Genomic DNA, 12,769 nt, shown 5'->3' with positions numbered 1-12,769 from the left:
ATCCTGTTTGTCAAGCTTCCTGACTGCTACACTAGATGCCCTCTGTCTGAATGTATGATTTGCTACATTTCAACTTCAATTCATATGCTTTTTGGGTAATTTCAATAGGTGAAATTATCTACCAAAATCTGTTTCCACTCTGTTCACCTTTATCTGAATGTGTTCTGTGAGCAGATTAATTTTATGCATATGCAAAGCAAATTTATATCCTGAACTATTATCCTGCTACCCAGGTCTAGAGTCTAAACCAGTTTATGTCTGTCTGTTCTGGTAAACACTAACAAGCAGTACATATAAAATTCAAACCACTGTAAGTTTTAGCACATGCCAAGTATAAGTAGGAAGGTGGAAACTTCTCTCCAAAAATAATCTATGCTATCCCCAAAACAATTCATGCTGCTTGAGGTCATATATATGAATGCTCCATCCAGTGCTCCATCCAGTGAGTGTTGAGATTTTAATTTACTAGCAAAATTTCTTTAGTCCATTCTATTATGACTTATTAAAAAAATTTTTAACTTGTGTTTTGAATGTAAAGGGCCCGGACAAAAATAGTTTATTCCACATATAGTCGAAAATCTGCAAAAGAAGTGAGAGATAAATTGTTGGAGTTACATGTGAATTATTACATTTTAGAAGAGGCATGGTGTGTTGTGAGAACTAAGTGAGTATGAGCCCTATGCTATATGATATGGAATATCTTTAAGCAACAACTGTTTTACTTTATTACAATAGTTGTGATTCTTTAAGAATTTTTATTCTAAATAAATTCCATTAAAATATTATTCTAGTATTTTATTTAAAATTATTTCATGTAGGAAAGTATCATTTAAGTAGAATCTAATTTCAAGAAACTATAGTGTATTTTAGCTCCCAGATTTTTTCATTTTAATTTAACAAATAATGTTGCTTTCCTTCATACTTTTTCAAATTCTTATGATAATTTGTATTAGATGTATGAAATACAGATTTGAATTTACAGCAGTGTGAAACATTAGCATTTTTTTTACTACAACTGGATAACATTGAAGTTACAAGATTTATGAGAAAAGTTTCAGGTAACTCAAGAAGTCATAGTAATTTAAACATTCCTAACTATAATTTTTAATTTCTGAAAAATCACAAAATTCTAAAATGGTTATCTTGAGGCCTTTTTTTTAGACTCCTTGACCTAAGAGGTTCTTAGTTGTATTAAGTCGAACATTAAGAATTTTCATTTCTCATATGGATAGTTAGGAATTAGATCATAAAACATTTTGGAAAAGTGATGTTCATAAGTTCTAGTGGCTAATTTTAATATGTAATTTTAATACCTAATATATCGAGGAAGAAATGGCATCTTGTAAAAGAAGAAACAAGAACATCATAATGTTGATGTGTGTGTACATTATATTATTTTAAAATTTATTAAGACAAAGTAGACTTCAAATCAAGGTGTATTACCACAAATAAAGATGGACATTTTATAATGACAAAAGGATTAATTCATCAAAAATACATAACAGTTCTAAAATGTGCATATCTAAACAGAGCTTCAAAGTGCACAAAGTAAAAATGTGCAGAATATAAAGAAAAAATAAGCAAATTTTCAATGATAGTTGGGAATGTTAACTTTCCTTTTATTACTGAGAAAATTAGATAAAAAGAGTGTAAGGATTAAAAGATAGAAACATCAAACAGTATCAAATAACCTGACCTAATTACTCTTATAGAACAGTACAGAAAAATACATTCTGCAGCATATACATTTTTTTAAAGGGTACATGGAATTTTCACCAAGGGAAAACATACGCTGGGCCATAAAAATAGCTTCAGTATGCTTAAAAGATTTGAAGTCATACAGAATTAAATTAAAAATTAATAATTAGACATCTAAATATCTGGTAAATCCATACATACTTGGAAATTAGGCAATAAACTTATGGATAACTTATGGGTCAAAGAAAAAAAAACCACAAAGGAAATTAAAAAATAATTTTTTTTTTTTACCTGAGTGCAAAAAGAGGTGTTTTCAACAATGTTGCTGATCTAACTGGATATCTGTACAGAAGAAAAAGTGAACCATGACTCATACTACACCATACACAAAAATTAACTCGACATGGATTACAGAACTAAAGGTAAAAGCTAAAATTAAAAGATTTCTTGGAACACAGAACACTAACCATTAAAAAAAAATCAATAAATCATACACATCAAAATTGAAATCTTTTCCTCAAAAGATGTTAAGAAAATGAAAAGGGAATCTACAGACTGGAAGAAAATGTTTGTAAAGTGCGTGTCTGATAAAGGAGAGATACATATTTTACATGAAGAAATTTTACAAATTAATAATAAATTGACAATACAATTGAAAATGGACAAAAACTTGGGAAGATATACTTCATGAAAGAAAATATGTGATGACTAGTAAATACATGAAAAGATGCTTCATATTGTCAGTGTCCAGGGATATGCAAATTAAAACCACGATGGGATACTCTAACATATACTCTAGAACAGATGAAATCTTAAAAACTGAAATGCCAGATATTGTCAAAGATGCAGATTAACTAGAAATCTCTTACATTGCTAATGGGAATAAAAATGATACAACCACTTTGGAGCAGTATTTGGAGGCTTCTTATAAAAATTTAAGTATATATTTGCCCTATTACTCAGCAATTGTACTCCTTGTGGAATTTAAACAAGAGATATAAAAAAAGCTGTCCATCGAGGATGTTCATAATATCTCAAACTGGAAACATCCAATGATCAAGAGAAAACTGAATAAACAAATTATAGTATATTCATACAATGGAATGCTGCTAGGCAATAAAAAGGAACAAAATACTGATGTGTGAAGAAAGGATGAATCACAAAAATATGCTGAATGAAAGAAGCCAAACACAGAAGAGTACATACTATGTGATTCCATTCTATGAAGTTCAAAATATGCAAAACTAATGGGAACAGAAATCAGAATAGTGGTTGGCTGTGGTGGAACCAGGGGGTAGAGGTGGTGGTGGAAAGACTCTCTGGAACGGGATTGAAGAACTTTTTTTCTTAATGATAGTGTTCACTATCTTGATTGGCATGTTTTTTATATGAGTGTATGCATTTGTGAAAACTCATGGAACTGTACACTAAGATCTGTGTGTTTTTACTTCTGTAATTGTACTCTAATAAAAAGTTACCCTAAATATACAAATAAATATTTATGCAAAGAAGAATTCTTCTAAAATTCTGGGACTTAGAAAATCATTCTACAGCTATCACTAATAGCCTTCTGAGACACCAAGAATAAGTTCTAAAGAAGGAATAGCAAATTGTCTCTCAAGGCAATTCTTTTTACAATATTGGCTTCTTCCACTTTTCTCCACAACTCTGTTCTATTAAGTATTACATACTCCTTACCTAACTGCCTAAGGCTGTGTTAAAGAAAATAATGAAAAGTGCTAATTGGATTTTATAGTTTGGACAAACTGAATTTAGGAGTTATTGGTCTGTCGAAGGCCCAAAGAAATTGAACATAGGACCCATAAGAAACAGTTTTGGAGGGAGTTCAGTTAATATTGGCAAGAAGAGTTTGACTTATTGCTCCCAGAGATTACAGTTATAAGAACTGGGTGAAAACACAGGCACTCTTCACTTTGTGTGGTACTATATTAACTGAAACTTGAGCATGTCAAAATTATTTTTTCTTTGCATGGTTCCATGGAACTCAGTGTCATGTTAATTGAGACTTACGTGAATTGGAACTGGAATTAAGAATTACCGTGGCACTACTTAAAGCAAGGACATAGTTCCAAATGCATATACTTCAATTAACAGGATGCATCCAAAGTTAGGTTTAATGGTATTAAAAACAACCACTTGAAGTCTCTGGGAAATGACATAAAAGCAGGGAGAAACTTAGAAACATTTGCTCTTGAAGGACTTCTCTGAATTTGTGAACTTGCCTGAGAGCACTTCCTAAACCATCCCCTCCCTTCTTCTATTATAGCAGAAAATCACAGCCCACTGGCTTGAGGGGACAGATGGTGACAGATGAGCTGTGAGTAGCAAAGCAGCTGGATATTTGAAGGGGACATTTTAGAAGCAAGAGCACTACAGAAAGACCAAAATCTAAAATCTGAATATAGATTCTGCCTAAAACCTATTCTGCACATGCCTGTGGGAAACCTCTGGGAACTTAGGAAAAGGGCAGGTGGAAACTAGGGCAAGATATCTATCCTTTTTATTTATTTTATTTATTTTTATTTTTTTAAAGATTTTATTTATGTATTTTAGAGCATGAGCAGGGGTAGGAACAGAAGGGGAGGGAGAGGGAGAGAATCTCAAACAGACTCTGCACTGAGCACAGAGCCCAACATAGGGTTCAATCTCACCACCCTGAGATCTTGACCTGAGCTGAAACCAAGAGTCAGGTGCTTAACCAACTGAGCCATGCAGGTGCCCCAAGATATCTATCCTTGAAAGAGAACTTCTGGTGAGATTTGCAAATTCCCTGTGCTTTTCACCATGTACATTTCCCAACTTGCACACACCCTAGGAAGCAGAAAGCAGAGTCATTACTGGTTCAAGGTGTCAGGGCAGAAATAAGGGATAACAAAGCAACTACACATTCTGAGGAAAACCCCCAAAGCAAGGGAAATATGGAGAAGATGGATTTCCAAATATAACTCTGCCCAAATCCTTGGCTGATAAAAACTCAATGAAAATCCCAGGGCTAAAAGAAAGAAGTAGCTGGAATCTGAAAAAAATGAGCAGAGATAGCTGCTGCACAAGACAGGAGATCCAGACAAGTTAATTTTCTACCAGAACAGAAACAAGAAAGTAACAGTCATCAGAAGAACAAAACAGATTCCAGACTCACTGCCAGGTATTTTCTCCAGTGTTTAGTTTCCAACTCAAAATCACCAGACCTGCAAAAAAATGGGACAGTCTGACCGATACTCAAGAAAAAAGTTAGTAGAAACTGATTCAAATAGGTTGAGATGTAGGATTGAGCAGGGAAAGACTGCAGAGCTGCTGTTATGATTATATTCAAGGAATTAAGGAAAATATGTTCAAAGAACTAAAGGAAGACATACCAATAAAGGACAAGATATGATTCTCAATAGTGAAATCAGTGCATCCTCCCTGGAAAAAACGGGAATTCTAGAACTGAAAAGTATAATAAATGAAGGAAAATTCTTTAAAATTCTCAAGAGATTTGAAATGACAACAGAAAAATATCAATGACTTGAAGGTAAATCAAGAAAAAGCAGCCAATCCAAAGAACAGGGATCAAAAAGATTGAAGAAGAATAGCAAAAGCCACAGAGACCTGTGTGTTATTAAGTAGTTCAACATATGGGTAATATAGTACCAGAAGAATGAAAGAAAAGAAAAATGGCAGAAAAAAAATACCTGAAGAAATGTTGGCTAAAAATTTCTTGTTCACTGAAAGCCATTAACCTAGAGATCCAATTAAGGTTAACAAACGCAGCTAGGTTAACCCAAGGAAATCCGCGCCATGGTACATCATAGTCAAACTGGTGAAAAACAAGGAGAAGAGAGAAAATCTTGAAAAAAGCAAGAGAAGAATGATATGATAAACATCTGACTTCTTTTCATAAAGAAGTCAACTGACATTGAAATGATAATTCAAAATTCAGATACACAGGATAGGCTAAAATGCACTGGAAATGGTAAAAGTGTGGATAAATATTAATCACTATATGCACATATATATTTATTCTCTGAAAATCTTTTAAAACCCTGTGACTAGTTAAAGCAAAGATGATACATTATATTTTTGAGTTTATAAGTCATATATATATGAGACAGCAATAGCACAAGCAAGGGAATAAATGAAAATAAAATGTATGATTGTCTAGAAATAATCTGAGTTTAATATTAAGTAAATTGTGATATATTGAAGATGCCTGTTTTAATATCTAGAGCGACACAAAAAAAGGCAAAAAAAATGCATAAGCCAATAAATGAAATAGATGATACAGTAAAACTTTTTGCTTGACATAAAAGAAGTCAAGAAAGAGAAACAATCAAAAAAGAGGAAACAAACAGAAAAAAGGGGAAAAAGCCTAAATCAAACAATATCAGTAATCAAAAATCTGAATAGGGACAAAACACTCCAATCAAAAGGCAAAGATTGGTAGACTGAATACAAAAGCAAAATCCAACTGTGTCGGCTGTAAGACATGCATTTTAAATACAAATACATGTATAGATTGAAGGAAAAGGGATGATATTGTTATCATGTAACATATGAAAGCTGCAGTGAGTATAAACATCTGGAATATTCTAGATAAGGCAAAACTATATCGCGGAAAGATCAGTGTTTGCCTGGGCTAAGTTGGAGCGAGGGGACCAACTGCAGAAGGGCTCAAGGGGACTTGTTTCAGTGCTGGGAATTTTCTGTATTACGGTTATGGTGGTACTCACACTCACACTCCATAGACATTTCCCTGTATTTATCAAACTTTACTCATAAATGGGTGCATTTTATTGTACATAAATGATTCCTCAATATAGCTGTTAAAAATAATAGCCAATTTTGCCTGACTTCTTCCCTTTACTGCCTCTACTGCAAGGATATTCCCTAGTGAGAACTAGTATGCCAGTCAGTCCAATCATATAGCCACCCAAAATAGGAAAGGGTGGAGGAGAACAAATCTGTCAAACAAGAGCTTTCCTTCCTTGCCTTGGACTATATGTTTTCATGCTAATTTAAGTTAGGTGAAGCCCCCAAATGTGAAATTCATCAGGAATTAGAGTAGCTTTCCTTCAATTTGTCTCCTACTACTCATGGGCCTTATGTCTGGATGGTGTTACCACCTAGAAAATGTATTTATGTATATTTCATTTTGAAAATAAATTTTTAAATATGTATTTCTGAATGTATATTGGACCTTTACTGTTAAGTTTAATACTATATTGGTTATTTGGTTAAGTGGAACATGAAAATGCAACATATACTTAATTTCATTTTTATCCTTAAGTGTTGAACTTATATTTTTTGAAATGATACTTTAAAATCTTTATTAAGGGGCGCCTGGGTGGCTCAGTTGTTAAGCGTCTGCCTTTGGCTCAGGTCATGATCCCAGGGTCCTGGGATTGAGCCCCGCATCAGACTCCCCGCTCCACGGGAAGCCTGCTTCTCCCTTTCCCGCTCCCCCTGCTTGTGTTCCCTCTCTCTCTGTGTCTGTCTCCGTCAAATAAATAAATAAAATCTTAAAAAAAAATAAAATAAAATCTTTATTAAATAAATTAGTCTCAGGACGCCTGGGTGGCCCAGTCAGTTAAGCATCTGCCTTCAGCTCAGGTCATGATCTCTGGGTCCTGGGATGGAGCCCTGCATCGGGCTTCCTGCTCAGCGGGGAGCCTGCTTCTCCCTCTCCTCCCCACTCATGCCTCTCTCTTGCTATCTCTTTCTCTCTCTCTCTCACTCTCAAATAAATAAAATCTTAAAAAAAAAACAGTCTCTAAAAATCTTAGAGCTACTTTATAATTTATATATTCTCTTCGTATATGAATGCATTTTTAATATGGATATATATGTGCCTTTTTTTTTTTTAGGCCTGGTTGCAGTATGCTGGAAATTTGGGATGTGGAAGACCCTTCCAATACAGCTAATCCTCCCTTATGTAGCGTCTTGCTCAAGGACGGGAGGCCTTACTTCACCACAGTATTTCAAAATAGTATGTACAGAGTACTAAAGGTTAACTGAAAACAAGATAACCCATCACACTGTGTGTAGAAAGCAATCACTTTGCCTTATTTACATTAATAAAAATCACAAGCTTTAATAAGGGACCCGTAAAAAGAAGATAATAAAAATGGTTTCAAGTTATTCTGATTATTAAAAGGTAAATTATTTCATTGTTTTCCATTGAATGTCAGCCTTATTAAGCTTGTTCTTTAAATGATTAAATCATTTCATACTGCATAAACCAAATGTCCATAAAAGTTCTAAAGAAAAAATATATGTAAAAGAACAATGAAATTCAATAAATGAAAGGTATTATTTAAGTCCTTTTGTATTCAACTGGGTGCTTCAGATTTTCTCTACTGCCAGTATGTACCAGCTCAAACTCTTTAAACCACTTAGAATAGACTAATGCAGTTTCTGAAAAGATACTTCCTTAAAATCCTGATACTAATCACAACTTCTTTACCTCTGTGAGGAAATTTGTGTGTAACCATGTGTCTATTAAGGTTGTGTTTGCTTTTATTAGCCCTCGGGAAAGATCTTCAATAGCTTTTAATATTTATTTTATCATTTCAAGTTAAATATTTTCAAAAACAACTTATTTTGTAATGTTTTGAATCTCTTGAAACTTATTTACCCAACCAGATAAGTTTTTTCTATTGATTAATTCCCAACCGAAGTTCAACAGGTTATTAATCTGTCTTTGTAATCCAGTGGGTTTTCTTTTAACATCCAGGCAAAATAAAAATTGCTATGGTACATGACCAAATTTGGGGGTTAAAACATAATCAGCAAAGAAAATCCAGCTAAATTTATCATATGAGATTTTTAGATCCTAGATCCTGAATGAAGCAAAGGCATTTTTCATCTTGATAGCCCTGTACTCACTGGACATAGTCTTTCTTTCTGATTACCATCTTTCTAATCATCATCTTTCATTAATAACATATTTCTGAATCCTCATTTACCTTTGTTTTTGGATGAGGAAACTGATGTTTTATAAATCTCCTCCTCCAATATAAAACCTATGCAACAATAATGCTTTGAAAGTGGGAAATAGTTATCTTGAAGATGTTGCCAAATGCAAAGATAAACACTTTCTTTGCTTGAGAGACAGTGAATATGCTACTATTTTAATATCTGTCTACTCTAAATTAATCATCTCGGAGTTTTTGTAATTCCCTTATGTTCTTGGTCCTCCACATTTGGGAGAACAAAATGACTTAATTCTATAGGTTAGTTTGTGTATAGTAGGTAGGAGATTATATTCAAGAAAACCAATAAAATTACTTTTCAACTTTTATAATTGTAAAATATTTTAATACAGCATACAAAACATCTAAGAAAGCATGCCCCATTTTATCAGTATTTTCAAGTAATTTGTTTGGGCCTAGGTATGGGGCAAAGAAGGAAAGGAGACTTAACATCTAACATTCATAAAAATTAAAATTCTGGATGATGTTTTCATAGGAAATATTTTAAAGAAGTTGGTAGAATTTTTTTTTTAAAGAAGAGCTGTATTAGCTAATAAAATATTTTATAAAAGTGTACTTATGTGGATTTACACATAGGAAAACAATTAAAATTATTTTCAACTTTTATAGTTGTAAAATATTTTAACAGGATGCAAAGCTGCTAAGAAAGCGTGCCATGTTTTACTTATTTTAACATTTTCAAATAATTTGTTTTGGTATGTGGGGCAAAGACGGAAAAAAGATATAAAACCTAACATTCATAAAATTAACACATTTTCCATGGTGTCGTAAAAAATAGTTTTTGAAGAAGTTGGTAGAATTCAACAACAAAAAGGGAAGAATAGTATTAACTAGTTAAGTATTCCATACAGATAAAATGTATTAATATGGATTGTGTTACTTTCATGTACTATGTATATCTGAAAATTAAAAAAACCCTTGAAGATCCTCTGTGTGTTTTCTGTCTTTTCTCATCCTTTCCCAAGCATACATTTGGACATTGAAATAATTCTGATATGAAGGTAGAAATCACAAGTCCCTGAATTTATTAACTGTGTTTACATCGGCAATAAATCTTTCTTAACCATTTTAAAACAATTCTGCATCATCTCACACAGAAGGCAGTGTACTGTGATGGAAATAGTGTGGGCTTTGTAACCAGATGGGTCTAATTTTAAATCCTGGCACTTCTATTTACTGGGCGTATTACCTACCATCCATTCAAAAGGTATTTATTGAGTACTTACTGTATGCCAGGCACTGTGCTAATTAAGCTTCGTCATGTTGCATGACTGTGAGCTTCAGTCTCTTCACCTGGAAATTAGAACTCACACTACCTACTTGGCAGTGTCATGATGAGGATTAGTAAGATAGTGTGTTAAAGTGTTCAGCACATGTAGCTATTCACTCAACAAACGTTAGTTCCATATGCTCATTCTCCCTGCCCGCTAAATAACCAGTTTAGTAATATCAAGTTACATGGTAGGTTGTTTCATCTCAGAATTTCAAACAGTTCTACATTCCAATTTTAGTATATGTGCTGCTGAAGCGAGCACTCAAACAGTTCTACGTTCATTCTGTGTCAATAAATAGGAATACCGGGCTACCGCTTTTGCTTTGGTACAAATAATGCTATTGGCTTCTTCCCTGCATTTCTTTTATTGTTTACTTTTTTGAAATGTGAAGACTATGAGTGAACACTGTGGGTTGGGTGATGGGAAGATTTTCCTCAGTGCAATGAAGAGTTTTCCTTGGTTTCCTATGATCATATTTATGCACACCTATTTGAAACTATAGCTAGAAGTGAGTTGCACACAAGCTAGAACCATCCCCCCATCTTCTACTTGTCAGAAGCTGATGTATAGCTTCTGTGAATGATACGTGTCTTTTACTTTTTTGCTGCTAATAGACACCACATCAAAAAACATTGAGTACTTTTCATGTAAATTTTAATTTTTTAAAAAAATTGTATTAGAGAGAACCTGAGTGGGGGAGGGGCGGGGCAGAGGGAGAGAGAGAAGCAGACTCCCCACTAGGCAGGGAGCCCGAGGTGGGTCTCGATCCCAGGACCCTGAGATCATGACCGGAGCTGAAGGCAGACGCTTAACCAACTGAGCCACCCAGCGCCTCTCATGCTGATTTTAATAATAAAATTATATTTCATTTGGTATGTGTCTATTATACAAGCAATAGGAACTCATGGAATTTTTGTTTTGAAAAAAATTTGAAAGAAGGAAAAATATTCAAACAAGCACAGTTACTGTCTTACTGTTTTCTTCCAACTTGTAGTCATATTTTGCTTGTTTTCTTTTAACATAATTCAAACAGTCTTAGGTTTTGTTCTTTATACAGACAGCAGATATGGAAATGTTTTACAGAGACTATTTTTAATGGCTACCTAATATCCCATCGTGTATGTGTGGCCAGAGATGATGTATCTAAACCACTGTTGAGCTATTTCCATTTTTGCTACTGCATGTATGTGTATGTAGAACAACACTACAATGAATATCTTAGTGCAGTAAGATTTTTTGATTTTCAGATTATTTCCTTAGGATCGATTCCATAAAGTTAAATTTCATTTAAAAAATGTGGATACCCTTAAAGCCTACAATGCAGGTTGCCTCAAATTACCTTTGCAAAAGAATTATATACACCACCCGAAGTCAGTGTACGACAACGCTCATTTCACAACACCCTCACTGACATTGGTCAGACTTATTAAAATTATTTCTTGCTAATTTGTGACACTCAGAATTATTATTTTTTTAATTTACATTTGTTCCATGGCTTCTGAGGTTGGGTACCTATTCATGTTTGTTAAAAGACTGCATTTCCTTTTGTCTATTGCCTCTTTACATTCACCCACGTTTATGTGGGCCTAGCCCAGCACTGAGATTGTCTGTTACAGGTACTGATTTTTAGTGTCTGTCTTGTCATTGAGCGCTTAGTAATGTTGATGAAGATGCCATGTGAGTTAGTATATTCTTACTACTCTGTAGGCTGGAGATTATGCTTCAGCTGTCTAAAATAGTTTATAATTTGTACCATATTCAATATGTCATGTTTTATATTAAATACCAAGTTTCAAAATCTCAGTGCCTCACCTGTTTAAAGATTCAGTGATCATAATTTCATGGTTGGATACTGTCAACTTTTTAAGTTACGTTTATGTATGAAATTTCTTAAACAGTTATTACTCTAACCTGAGTTTCTCTTAATAGGACATAGAAAGCAAGATTAGTAAATTTTCAACAGTTTTTGGCCTCATGTGAAGCAGTGGAGTTTTATGTCCAGTAATAACTCCCTATATTCTTAATCTTTAGAAATTATATTCTCTGTAGCTCTGTTCATATTCTTTGATAAATCCATTGAGTATTCTCAAAAGAGGTAGGGTTAGAGATAACGGAAAGAAAAAATCTCTTTTTGAAAATTCTTTTTTTAACCATGAGAAACAAAAGGAAAATCTGAAAAGAATAGGTATATAACTTCATGTATAAAAATAAAATTTAGATGGGTCAAGAACTTAGAAAGGCAGAACTTTAAAACTTTTAGAAGAAAATGGGGAAATGTAAATTAAAACCACATGACAAAATGTACAAGTCTGATACTAATTGGTGAGAGCAGGGAGCAACAAGAAATCTCATGAAATTGTAGTAGGAGGACAAATTGGTACAGCTGTCTTGGAAAATAATTTGTTATTACCTAATAAATTTTAAAAGCATGTAGTCCCTGCAACCAACAATTTTACCCTAAAGAAATGCTTGTACAAATATGCAAGGGAAAACAATTACAAGAATATTTATGGAAACGGGGTGCCTGGGTGGCTCAGTTGATTAAGCACCCAACTCTTGATTTTGGCTCAGGTCATGATCTCAGGGTTGTGGGATCAAGCCCCGTGTTGGGGTCCATGCTCAGCACAAATTCTGCTTGTCCCTCTCCATCTGCTCCTCCCCACCGTTCATGCTCCTTCTCTCCCTCTCTCAAATAAGTAAAATTTTTAAATCTTTACAAAAGAATATTTGTGGAGGGGCACCTGGGTGGCTCAGTCGTTGAGCGTCTGCCTTCGGCTCAGGTCATCGTCCCGGGGTCCTGGG

At 34.0% G+C, this 12,769-nt stretch overlaps 1 protein-coding gene across 1 annotated transcript in view; it reads left to right on the top strand.

Moving 5' to 3' along the window:
* The window catches only part of DPY19L2 (dpy-19 like 2), a 96,700-nt gene extending 88,865 nt beyond the window's left edge, over nucleotides 1-7,835 (top strand). The window contains exons 21-22 of the mRNA XM_028093899.2: nucleotides 539-664; nucleotides 7,566-7,835. Coding sequence (XP_027949700.2) covers nucleotides 539-664; nucleotides 7,566-7,716 — 277 coding nt within the window. The 3' untranslated portion in view covers nucleotides 7,717-7,835. The remainder of the gene's footprint in view (nucleotides 1-538; nucleotides 665-7,565) is intronic.
* Nucleotides 7,836-12,769: the final 4,934 nt, after the last annotated feature.

Source organism: Eumetopias jubatus, unplaced genomic scaffold (genome assembly GCF_037043125.1).
Source record: "Eumetopias jubatus isolate StellerSeaLion01/CBP00866 unplaced genomic scaffold, mEumJub1_p1.0 scaffold_14, whole genome shotgun sequence".
Classification (NCBI taxonomy): Eukaryota; Metazoa; Chordata; class Mammalia; order Carnivora; family Otariidae; genus Eumetopias; species Eumetopias jubatus.
This window is presented reverse-complemented; position numbering and strand designations above follow the sequence as displayed.